This window comes from Oryctolagus cuniculus, chromosome 14, assembly GCF_964237555.1.
Source record: "Oryctolagus cuniculus chromosome 14, mOryCun1.1, whole genome shotgun sequence".
Taxonomy (NCBI): Eukaryota; Metazoa; Chordata; class Mammalia; order Lagomorpha; family Leporidae; genus Oryctolagus; species Oryctolagus cuniculus.
In genome coordinates, this window is record NC_091445.1 from 79,895,860 (window position 1) to 79,908,437 (window position 12,578).

General features: G+C 43.9%; 1 protein-coding gene across 20 annotated transcripts in view; it reads right to left on the bottom strand.

Moving 5' to 3' along the window:
- The window catches only part of PDE4D (phosphodiesterase 4D), a 1,654,385-nt gene that overhangs the window by 207,968 nt on the left and 1,433,839 nt on the right, over positions 1 to 12,578 (bottom strand). For all 20 annotated transcript variants that reach the window (XM_070056730.1, XM_008262244.4, XM_070056728.1 and 17 more), the window contains 2 exons: positions 12,471 to 12,507; positions 4,032 to 4,105 (listed from right to left, as the gene is read on the bottom strand). In XM_070056730.1, coding sequence (XP_069912831.1) covers positions 4,032 to 4,105; positions 12,471 to 12,507 — 111 coding nt within the window. The remainder of the gene's footprint in view (positions 1 to 4,031; positions 4,106 to 12,470; positions 12,508 to 12,578) is intronic.

Below are 12,578 nucleotides of genomic sequence, written 5' to 3' on the forward strand. Positions count from 1 at the left end.
TTTAGTTGTTTTTCATGCTCTATGATTGTAAACCTCTTGAGGAAAACAAAAAACAAAAATCATGCTATATGATTAACCTGTGTTTCCTATAGAGCCCAGAATGATGTATCCAGAATTCAGTCAGTGCTTCATAAATCATGTTGAGAATGTGATTTATGGAATGTTTGAAACATAATTTTCTAATGTTATTTATAATTGGCCATTTTAAAAAATATACTGCTTTTAAAAATCCTTTAAGAGTAGATACATTTAAGGAAGTAGCAAAACATCTGAGTTTTATTTGTTTGTTTTCACTTCTACCAGTAGCCAACAGGGAAGCACTCAATGTGCTAAAGGAGCACTTCCACAGAGTTTTCTTGTTCAGTCCTACTAACGCATGAGACTTGTGGTTCTCCTTTTACCAATGAGGAAGACAAAGCTTTAGGAAGTTGAAAAATGCGTTTAAAGTGGCAAAGCTGAGATGTGAACTAAAGCACCCTGGTTGTGGGGCTTGTGCTCTGGCCTGTGGCCGCATCTATAGAGGCTTTTGTGGAACCGGGATGGACAGCCACACCAAAGTCTCTCCCAATGCACCCTGCTGGTGTGACGACTCCCTCCGCAGGACTGCGAGACCCCTGGGGGAAGCAATCTGGTGTTCTACAAATCCTTGCTGGCTCCACTCAGCCTCTGGTTCCACTTCATTGCTCTTAAGTTTACTGACATCAGCTTGAGATTTAAATTTTGTTCTTGATTTGAAAATGCATTCAGATTCTGAATAATGGGAATTTTTTGATTACAAAACAAAAAAGGGAAATTTGAAGTTGATATATATTTCATAAAACTAAAAGGTTAATGCTTCATTTATTTGTTTGAGAGACAGAGAGTTCCCATCCACTGGCTCATGTCCTGAGTGTCCGGGGCTGGGTAGGGGTTGGGCCGAGGCAGGGTTACAGACAGGTTGGGAGCTGGGAAGGCTGTCCGGGCAATTACTGGAGCCATTCCCTTAGGAAGCTGGAGTCAGGAGCAGGGCTGTGCATCAAACCCAGGCCCTCTGATGTGGGGTGCGTGTGTCTTAACTGCCACTGGAACTGCTAGCCATTGATTGGAACTGCTGCTCTTAAATAGCTTTGGTCCATATCCTAGTAGCTATCTTCTTGCTGAAAGTTCAATATTCCAGTAATTTATGCACTGATGGTTTCTTTGTAGTCCTTGTACTTTAAGAACTGGTACTGGCTAGGGAAGTTATCAATTGAATAATTTTATGCTACTGCATAGTTTTGGAAAACCAAAAGTTGGTTGCCTCCTTACCATTTCTTGTTAACATCAATATGACAGCTGGCACTTGGGAGCTTGATACAAGTAACAGCAAGCAGAAATTATCCATATTTTGATCTGGGGTTAGATTGATGCATCATTTAATAAAGACTAGGCCGGAACAAGAACAAGCGAGGGGTGAGGGAGTGGTGGCAGGTTAACAGACGTCAGCCACGCATCAGAGTGCACGCCCAAGGGGTGGGCTTTCGGTGCATTCTGCCCACAGTCCTCTCCTGCAGCACATGAGAAGGCAGACTGTGCAGGCCTGCGAATGCACCTTCCACAAAACCCAGTGGTGAGTCTGGGAAGTTCCCGGGGCCCTGGAGTGCACAGCAGGTCAAGTTCTAATTCCTCTAGAGTCATCAGTGACGAGCCAGAGTCATGTCCCTGACAGAACGCAGCCTAGCAGTGGACACTGAATCCTACTCTTTGATACTGGAGGGGGCTGTCGCAGTTTGAATCAGTAGAGGAAGCACAGGCATTGTCCTCAAGAGAGGCCACCCTGGCCTTCACCTAGAGTTTACCGGATGACATTGTTGGCCTAGATGCCACCCTTGGCACTGCACAGTGGTCAAGGCTGGTCAGGACTTGAGGTGTCAGCTGCGGTTCCGTATCCTCCTCTAGCTGCCTCTTCCCACTTTAATCTGTCTGCCTCTGCAAGTCAGCTGAAAGCGCCTATCTTGCATAGCACGGGGCTCAGATCATCTTCGTGGAGACAGAAGGGCCAATCCTGCTTGCCTGCCACAGTTTAAATGCTGCTACCCATGTGACCACGGCTAAAGGAAGCTTAAAGGGAATTAATTTCCTGTTTGCCTTTCAAACTGGTTTCTTAGATGAAATTTGATAGTAAAGCATTTGAGAGTGATAATTAGTAATTTCATTCCCTCCTGCAGAGCTGAGATTTTTCTAACTGTGTGGACATTGTCCCTATAAGCTACCAAACCCCCAAAGCCACGATCCCATATGGCTACGCTGTATGGAAAATGTGGTTGGCATGAGCGGCACACTTGGGTTGCACAGGCTGAATGACCACACTACACTTTCAGCCAACAAGCATCTGCAGGGCCATCACTCTGTATTTTGCTAGGTCCAGGGAATGAAACGGTGAGCAAACTAGCGCCCCTGCTTACCAGGGGTTGACATTGTTAAGAATCATCCCAACAAGAATATGGGCAACAGGAGCAGAGAGACAGGTGCTAGCATGGGCATTAAGGACAGGATGCAGTCACATGGAAACGGGAAGGCACAGCAGCCGCTTTGGGGCCAGTGGGTGTGTCTAGGTTGGGTACTGTCAGAGGGGATAGACCCCAGGAAAATGATACTGAGGCTGTAGCCTAAAGAATGAATGAGTTATTCTAGGGGATGTGGAGAGGAAAAAGAAGGTGCAGGGCCGGCGCTGTGGTGCAGCAGGTTAAAGCCCTGGCCTGAAGTGCCAGTATCCCATATGGGCGCTGGTTCTAGTCCCAGCTACTCCTCTTCCAATCCAGCTCTCTGCTGTGGCCTGGGAAAGCAGTAGAAGATGGCCCAAGTCCTTGGGCCCCTGCACCCACGTGGGAGATCCAGAAGAAGCTCCTGGCTCCTGCCTTTGGATCGGCGTAGCTCTGGCTGTTGTGGCTATTTGGGGAGTGAACCATCGGATAGAAGACCTCTCTCTCTGTCTCTACCTCTCTCTGTAACTCTTTCAAATAAATAAAGAAATCCTAAAAAAAAAAAAGAAGGTGCAGAGTCCAGGCTGAGGCAGTAGGACCACAGAAATTCCTCACCTGCTAGCACGGCACTCAACTGAAGGTTCTGGGTTCCAGTCCAGCTATTTGGATTGTGGCCTCTGTATTGATTTTTTAAGGACCATTTTCTACCACAGAAAATCTACATAATGGCTAGAGCTCTCTTTAATTGTGGAAAATGTGAATTTAGGAGGTCAAGTCTATTATTATAGAAGGGAACACTCAGACATTTCATGTTCTTCAACAAAGAGCAGCTATCATATAATTTTATAGACTTGGATAAGTTTTAATTCCAAATAGATTTCTAGTCACTGTTTTCTTAATATTAACTTTTATGTTTTGATCCTTCTGGAACATTCTCCCGAGTTGCTATTTTAATAATACGTTTGTTACTAGTCATGGTTTTTAAAAATACTGTAAATTTGAATAATGGGTGATCAGTTTTGCTTTTAATCTTGGAAAATCAATTTTCTCTTTTTAGATTTTTCACTTTGATCAGAATCCCTAAATTGCAATGATCTGCCATCTCAGCTTTATCCCTTTTTCAAATTCTTCTACCGTTAACACAGAAATCACAATTTTATTAATTGCTCCATGAAAGCTGCTGATCTGAGAGTCAGTAACAGCAGAATAATCAAAGTTCTCTGGGGTCTTAGAACGAAGAGGGTGACTTTGAGTTGACTTGGAAGCTTGGCGAGACTATTTGCCCTGGTTAATTTACGAAGTAAGCCAAAACTATAAAATTACCCAGCGTGGAAGGAACTGTGGATGCCAGGTGATTTCCGACAGATGGGATCACCACATTTATTTGTCACAGTACATCATTTCTGATATCAGAAACCTCACCACAAAGTATTTATAGGAAACTAACAGGGCACCTTATGACTCAGTATTCCTCGTTAGACAGCATGGCAATGACTCAGAGTAGTGTGGCATATAATGTCTTGTGTTCAATGAACTTGAGACCACACTAACAGAGTTCAGCAAGAAGGAGGGCAGAAGAGGATCACTTACTTGCTGGGCGCCCGTTCCTGCAAGTTAGTCAAGGCAGCAAAGTTGTTTCGCACGGTTCGCAGGCTGGCCAAGACCTACAACAACAAAGCATACTTTAAACTTCTGCAACTGGGGTCATTTTAATGCACTTGCAAGTGATTTGTTAGGAGAAAGCTTGATATTGCTATTTGCCACTCAGTTTCAGACCCCACTGAGAGGTCTCCTGGCATGCAGTGAAGTCTACATGCACCTGTCTGAGGTGCAGACAGCATGGGCCAGAACCCTCTCCTCCATGCCCATGACCATGGCGGCCATGGCAGCAGTTTCCACTGCACCCTCGGATTCCATAGCCCCCAGTATAATATTCCAGGCAACATACATACACACAGCACTGTTGCATTTGTTTGCAAATCTGAAATAAGGTTAAATGGAACACCAATGGAGATTTACTTTAGGGATATAAATAGGACAAAATGACTCCCGAATTCTCTTGACAATTTCACCATAAATCCCGTCATTTCAAGCCAGCAAGCTAAGTCAATGTCAAGTTGCTTCCTCACCTTTGCCGCATGTACCTCTAGCTTCCACAAAGGCATTTTCCCCCCAGGCTAATGTTATCAGAACCATGATAGAAGAGACCCACAGGGACTCACCACTCACGGAACATGCAACTGCCATGCCTGTTCACAGCGTGTGGCTCACGGAAGATAGCCAATGAGACACTGGATAACCAAAAACACTGACCCAGCATGGCCCCACACATGCCAAGGCAGAACCAGCAGGTGCCACTGTCTCCAGCAGCCCTTCCTTTTTCTAACTGCAGTTGGAATTAGAAATAGCTAAAGAATAAGAAGCAAGCCTGGGGCAGGAAAGTTATAAGAGGCCACTTCCCACTGCCCTCTCACTTCCTCCTATGTTGTGTGGCTTCCCCAGGATGAGCCCTCAACCAGGGTACTTCCAAAAGCCATGGCATGAGAGAAAGGAATGACATTCCTATCTTTGGTCTGGCACTATTTTGGCACAAAGCATTCTGAAATCTGTGCATGGCTTGTCATAACTCACAACACTTCACTTTCCATGAACATGTGGGAGTGCCCTTGTACCAGATGGGATTACAGGTGATCTGGAGGACAACTCAAATGTTCAGTTTATCTAAAACAGATTTAACGTGTTCCACTAGGCACAATGGATCAACCCAGACTGCCTGGCTCGATTTCATATTAAGGCTGTGAACTCGGACGGGTTACATCATCTCCCTGTGCCTCGGTTACCCCATGTGTAAAACAGGAATCGTAGTATCTGCTTCATGGGCTTGTTGTGAGGATCGAACGAAGTGACAGGTTAGGGGTCAAGAACAGGGTTTGGCAAATAGAAAGCCCTCAGGGAGGGGGGCAGCCCACTGTGGCAACATCACACTGGGTTCATGATTTGGCGTGCACATGGGAACCTGTTTAATGTCTGCCCTTGGAAGCATACGGCATCAATTAAAAGGAATTTCTAATTGCTCCAGGGGTCCCAGAATGGTTTCCAGCATTTTTTCATCCAACAAAGACCTAGTGTAAAAATCAGGCTTTTTTATTTTTTGTATACAAAAGTGCCTCCGATATTTGTCCTTATTTTTAAAATGACTTTTATTCGTGTGAGTCCAGTGGGTCCCCTGAAGGAGTTAATGGTGTTTCCTAAGCAGCCAGACATGATGAACTCAGGCACTGGAAAACCCTGGCTCATTATCGCATGTAAACAACTCCCAACTCCAAAGGTCAGGCTGGCTATGACGGAGTAGCCACATAGCCAGCTGCTGACATCATACTGCGAGGTCTTTCATGAGCCGTGAAACCCTGAATGATGCCGAAATAAACTGGATAAATGATCCCCTGCCATTTGATAGCGCAGCCTTAATTTGGGCTTTAAGAAGTGAACATCAAACATTCGAATAAAGCATTTTAAAGAAGGTTATTACACCAGCTAACCGATGCCTTTCCTATCAAAAATTTTAACCTTGTGAATTCTGACATTTTCATTCTGATACACAATCACTAACTTTACTGCATTGGATAGCTGGGTTTGATAAAAATGGATTGCAGGCAATTCTTGTTCTATGCTCATTTGAAAGGAAACTTTAGTTCCTGAAAATATTTAGGTAGAGAATTTTGCCTTTGTTGTAAGAAAGATATTAAATTAGATTGTTTTGTCCAGGTTTCTCGTTTAAATGCTATATATTTACTTTTGAATACTCTGTATCTTCACATACTGCTGAATTCAACCAGGAAAATGTATTATGAAACCAAAAGTCTCCCCTTCACTAATTAATACAGAAATAAAACTGTTATTTCTGAGAAGGGGCAGGTGGATGAACTTGAGAGGGGTACTGTTCTATTTCTTAAACTGTCTATTTTACTGTTTTTTTTTTTTTTTTTAATTTGACAGATAGAGTTAGACAGTGAGAGAGAGAGAGAGACAGAGAGAAAGGTCTTCCTTCCATTGGTTCACCCCCAAATGGCCGCTACGGCCAGTGTGCTGCACCGATCCGAAGCCAGGAGCCAGGTACTTATCCTTGTCTCCCATGCGGTGCAGGGCCCAAGCACTTGGGCCATCCTCCACTGCCTTCCCGGGCCACAGCAGAGAGCTGGCCTGGAAGAGGAGCAACTGGGACAGAATCCGGCGCCTATATGGGATGCCAGCACCGCAGGCGGAGGATTAGCCAAGTGAGCCATGGCGCCGGCCTCTAATTTACCGTTATTCCTTGTACTTCACATAACCACTGGATACACTTTTTAGATGTCTCCCAGTGTGCGCATCAGCAGGAAGCTGGAATTGGGAGCAGCACCTGGACTTGAACCCAGGGCTGCTGGTGTCCTGAGTCATGGGTCCACACCTTTGCTTTTCCTTCCACAGCAGCTTCTAGCCTCCTTGAAGTCACTGCTTTCAGAACTGTAGTCAGAGTTACCCTGTTCCTGTAATTTTCTTCACTCTTTTATGTTTGCTAAATCAAAAGTCTCTGGGGTTTCTCCAAACAGCATAATATGGCTGGAAAATGAAGGTCACTTCTTTCTCTTTTTCCCCTTCAGTATAATCTGTTACCATCTGACAAACATCAGGAGTGATGAGAAGAACTTGTGTGCGCATCTTAGTGGAGAAATGCTGACGGTGTCACAGGGACACTCTGGACACAGATGCTCACTTGTTAGCCCGTGGGGACAGACGACAGGGGAACTTTACAACATGTATGGGAAAATGGAAGTAAAAGACAGCTTTATCTTTCACGCAATGGATCTCGAAACTCAGGCATAGTCTTTTCATACTACGTAGTAGCAGTGAGATTTTTGATGACCCCTCACAGATACTCACGCTCGTGGCTCTCTGACTCCCCGAGGCATTCCCAGCCATTTATTAACCCATAGGTTTCACTGGAAACCGCGGGAAAATGTCAGCGTCATTAAACAGTTAAACAACTGGACATCATGGGGGGGATCCCTTGTGCTATATACATTTGATGCCACCAGATGGCAGCAAAACACAGACCATGAATTGCATTGTGGGCAGAGGATGGGTAGGGTGAAAGAATATCTTGCCTCAAATTCACCAGAGGGAACCTCTGGAGCCAAATTCGGATAACTTAGGAAATACAAAAGTCATTTTAATTGAAGAGAAAACCTTTTCAAGTTATGTTCTGGTTACACCATATGAAATTGCTCTTGTGATAGGTCAAAAAAAGGTAAATATTGACAATTTCACAAGGTTTGATCTAAAAAGAATTTTGATACCTGGAAGATGATCTTTGTGATTTATATTGATGATGGCTAAAGAAAAGCTAAAATGCATTAGCAGTGACATGAGGTAACTATGCCCTTTCATGGTATGGGCAGAAGCAGCCGGGGAAACTTTACAAGCTCAGAGGCTGTGTGTCGCACCTGTGCTTAGCGTAGCCCAGGAGCTGTGCATTGGTTGGATTAAAGGTAAAATGCTACAGATATCCCTGCCCTGATTCCAGCGGGGCATGTGTTCTTGGTCTTCTCCTGGGAGGGTCTCTCCAGGGGTCCAGGATAACGGTCTGGGTGTTTCCTGTCTTCGGTCCTCAAACATTCCACTTCTTTCATCCTTCCACACTTCCAGGTGGGAATTCCAATCCATTCAGTGTATTACAACGTGGGCAAACCACACACTGTGGGAATGCTGAGACCAGAGGCAGCAGAAGGGGCTTCCGGCATGTCATTGGCATTACGCCTCTTAGCAGCCCCTGACCTCCCCAAACCACTGGTCTACCTGATACGGAACTCCAGGGAAGATGAGGCGGGGGATGGTGTAGAGCCAAGGCAGCGGGATTCTCTCAATATCCTATCCAAAGACTCAACACGAACATAGGCAGATTGAAATATGAAAAATATTTAAAGCTGCCACTTGGATTGAAGAGGATTGAAGGGATTGTGGGCTTAGAGGGGAAGTGTACGAAGTGGGAGGTGGGAAAGAGCTGGGGTTGAACACCCAAAAATTTTTAACACTGGCAGCATTTTAGACACGGGAATAGGACATGGAGGGACAGAGCAAGATCCCATCTGCAAATCCCTTTATCCAAGATGCTTCAGTTTCCAGTATCCCACTCAACAGACCAGAGCACTTGCCTATCTCTGAATGACTTGCTAAAGTCTCATGGAACTGAGCAGTTTCCTTTCTTCACATCACAGGAAATCATGCTGATTCGTGCTTTGGAGGAGTGCTCAGGCCTAATGAAATGGGCAACAAGAGAGGCAGAAGACGAGACGGACCAGGGAGAACTGGAGCACTTCAGACCCGAGGGGGCTGTCTCTACGAATCACTGGAAGGAAAATACTCACAGGGAAATAAATCCAAAGGTCTATAAGGAAAACTATAGTTATTTTAAGGTTTAGAAGGATGGGAAACGTTCTGCCTCTTGTTTTTATTTATTTTCTGGTTTTTTTTTTTTACTCAAAATATTTTATTTTGAGAGCACTGTAGCTTTTTCACCAGAATCTAATGTGAAAGTTCAAACCCTAAGTCACACTGGGAAAAGAGGATAATCCTTTGGCCTACTTGGACCGATCATTTCCTGCCCTAAACCATCTGCTTTCTGTCCACTGGTGACGGCATTTACAGCTAGCGCAGGCCAGATGATGTTGGTATCACTTCAACAGATATAAACATCTTATATAGTAAGCATCATAATATTTAGCAACAAGTAGTAAGTGCTCTACCCTGTATTTTTTATTTTTTTTTGACAGATAGAGTTAGAAAGTGAGAGAAAGAGACAGAGAGAAAGGTCTTCCTTCTGTTGGTTCACCCCCCAAATGACTGGCCGCTACAGCCAGTGCACTGGGCCAATCTGAAGCCAGGAGCCAGGTGCTTCCTCCTGGTCTCCCATGTGGGTGCAGGGCCCAACGACCTGCAGGGCCATCCTCCACTGCACTCCTGGGCCACAGCAGAGAGCTGGCCTGGAAGAGGGGCAACCGCGACAGAATCCGGTGCCCCAACAGGAACTAGAACCTGGGGTACCAGTGCCACAGGCAGAGGATTAGCCTAGTGGGCCATGGCGCCGACCTACCCTGTATGTTAAAAGCCTGGAAGAGTTAGTGGCTTGGGCAACAATACATGGCAGTGGGACCCAACCGGACTTAACAGAAGGTCACAGATAAATGGATGCTATTGGGACTTCCTGCTTCCCCAAGTATATTCTATCAGTGGGAAAACTATTGTGTATTTGGGACCGGTGCTGTAGAGTAGCGGGTAAAGCTACCCCCTGCAATGCTGGCATCCCATAGGGGCGTCAGTTTGAGTCCTAGCTGTTACACTTCTGATCCAGCTCTCTACTATAGCCTGGGAAAGCAGTGGAAGATGGCCCAACTCCTTGGGCCCCCTGCACCCATGTGGGAGATCCAGAGGAAGCTGCCGGCTCCTGGCTTCGGATCAGCACAACTCCTTTGCAGCCAACTGGGGAATTAACCAGAGAGGAAGATCTCTCTCTCTCTCTCTCTCTCTCTCTCTCTCTCTCTCTCCCCCTCTCCCTCTCCCTCTCCCTCTCCTTCTCCCTCTCCCTCTCCCTCTCTCTTTCTCTCTGCCTCTCCTCCCTCTGTGTAACTCTGACTTGCAAATAAATAAATAAATCTTTAAAAAATTTAAAGAAACTATCCTGCATTTAACAGTCTATTTTTTTTTTTTTAATTCTAGTGGAGCTTTCCACATCTTACATCCTTGTAAAGGGCCAAATGTGCAGGCTGTGATGAAGCTCCATGAGAAGACTTAATCCATTTCTGGGGGCAATGGCCACCCTCTGCAAGGTGCTGCGAGTCACTCAGCTAGTTATCAGCAAAGCTTCCAAACCCACTGCAGGCTCATTGCCAGGCATCAGGTGCACATTAGACAGAGATGGTTTATATTGCAAGTCCCAATTTCAAGGGAATTGAGGACATCTTTTTCATTCAAAGCTTACCAACATGTACTAAATGGTATTTAGATATTATGTGTAGAATATATGTAACAGATTGAAATCCTATTGGTCTTCTGGAGATTATAGGTATACCACAAAGAATGATGGCAGAGATCAAGTGAAATTTATTAGTCTATTTGTTAGAGATAAATACTTGCTACTTGAAGTCAGAAGACAAAATATCACTTTTTTTTGACTAAGTATTTTTCCTTATAAATCTGGAGATTTTGGTTGGAAGTAAGAACAGCTCCCAAATAAATCAGCCTCAAATGACTATTTCTACCTTTGATGATGGTTGTTTATATTGCTTTGTCTGATTTTATCTGTTTAGCTCTTGGCTCTTAGATAAAAAAAAACTCTAAGTTCTCAATGCTAATCAATTAATAATTTTTAGCTTTATGATATTTTCTACCACAAAATATTCTTGAAATGAGTGTAAGTTTTTCTGAACATAGAAATATAGGCACTAGAAATAATACATGATTTTTAGCCAAACTCTAAGCAAAAAAAAAAAACTTAGACCCCTCACAGGGATGGTGATTGCATTTGATTTTAATTTCCTGCAATAATTTTAAAAACATCTATTATACATTATGTTATTTATGGAGTAATTAAATTTCTGTCTTATAGTAATAATAAAATATCAGAGAATTTTAAAAAGTAGACTATATAAATCCCAATACTGGTTTTATTCATTATCTAAAAACATCATCTATTAGCCCATTGTCAAGATGAAACAGCAATTCCAAGTCTGTAGAATTATGTCAATTACAAATAAAATTTATGAAATATCACACTCTAGAAACCATGCTGAGTGTTTTACAGGTTTGATATCACTTAAGCTTCCTCACAACTCAATGAAACCGGTATTCTTAGAACTGTCATCTGAGGGAGGAGGAAAAGAGGCCCGGGACAGGTCAGCACCTTGTTCAAGGCCGTTCAGTTGGCACGAGGAGGCCAGAGTTTTAGTGCGGGCCTGGGTGTCCCTCATTCAGTCCCTAATTTTGCCATCTGGAAACCAAGAGGCGCAGGGAAGTTCAGTGGGCTGCCCGAGGTGAGCCAGCCACGGGAGACACAGCCCTGATTATAATTATTAGCGTCTCTCTGGATTGCTTGTATTTCACTATTTAACAATTCTCATTAGTCAGCTGTGGTTTTAAACCTGTTTCATGACCCAGGATCAATCCGTTTTCCCCTATTCTGTCCCTAGTTGTTGATAGACAGCAGGAGCTCCCTACTCGTCTTGCACACTGGAGAGATGGGAGGTCTTCAAAACACCCCGCCCCATGCACCATTTTTTTGACTTAATGCAGTTGGGGTGCAGCCCGGGTACTGGATTAAGAGCGCTCTGGCTGGATCCAATGTGTAGCTAGCACTGAGAGGCCCTGGCCTACACAAAGAACATCCACTCATTCATCTTTTGCTAGATACTGCAAATACTTTAGGTCATTTTATCACCTCCTTGCCTCTACATTATGTGGCTAAAATATTTTCACAATTTGAATGCCTAAAAAGGAACAAATAACCATAAATATTTCACTCAGCTAAATATTTGCATGAATTATATATGTAAAAAAAGGGGTCAATGAGGTGTCAGGATGAATTGAATTGCTGTGTTTAGGTAACTGCGCAAGACCAAATTACCCTAAGTGTAAGCTATTCCATACTATAGCCTTCTGCTTCTAATGCTATATTAGTTAAGGAACTACAATACTATATATAAGTATGTATAAGTATATATATATACACACACACACTGTATACAAGTATATGCTATATATTAAGTACTATATCCCTTAGGTAACTTTGAAGCAAAGACACTGTTTGGGTCTATGGATTTATAGAAACCAGATCAATACAGCCAAAGTCGTAGGCTCCACCCCTCCCTTTGAATTACTTGAATGAGCCACAGAAGTTGCATTTATACTTGCATTTGATTGACAATTAAGAACCAGACCCAGTCTCCCAAGTTAAATCCTCCGACTTGTGAGAAGCCTACCCAGGCACTGAGCTGTGCTTACCTGAGCAAATGGAGTCACAATCAAGTCATCTCCGTGTCTGAAAAAGAAACCAGATCCCGTGTTAGAGGTCACCAACAGCGCTATGAGCACTTGTGAGCAATAGCACAC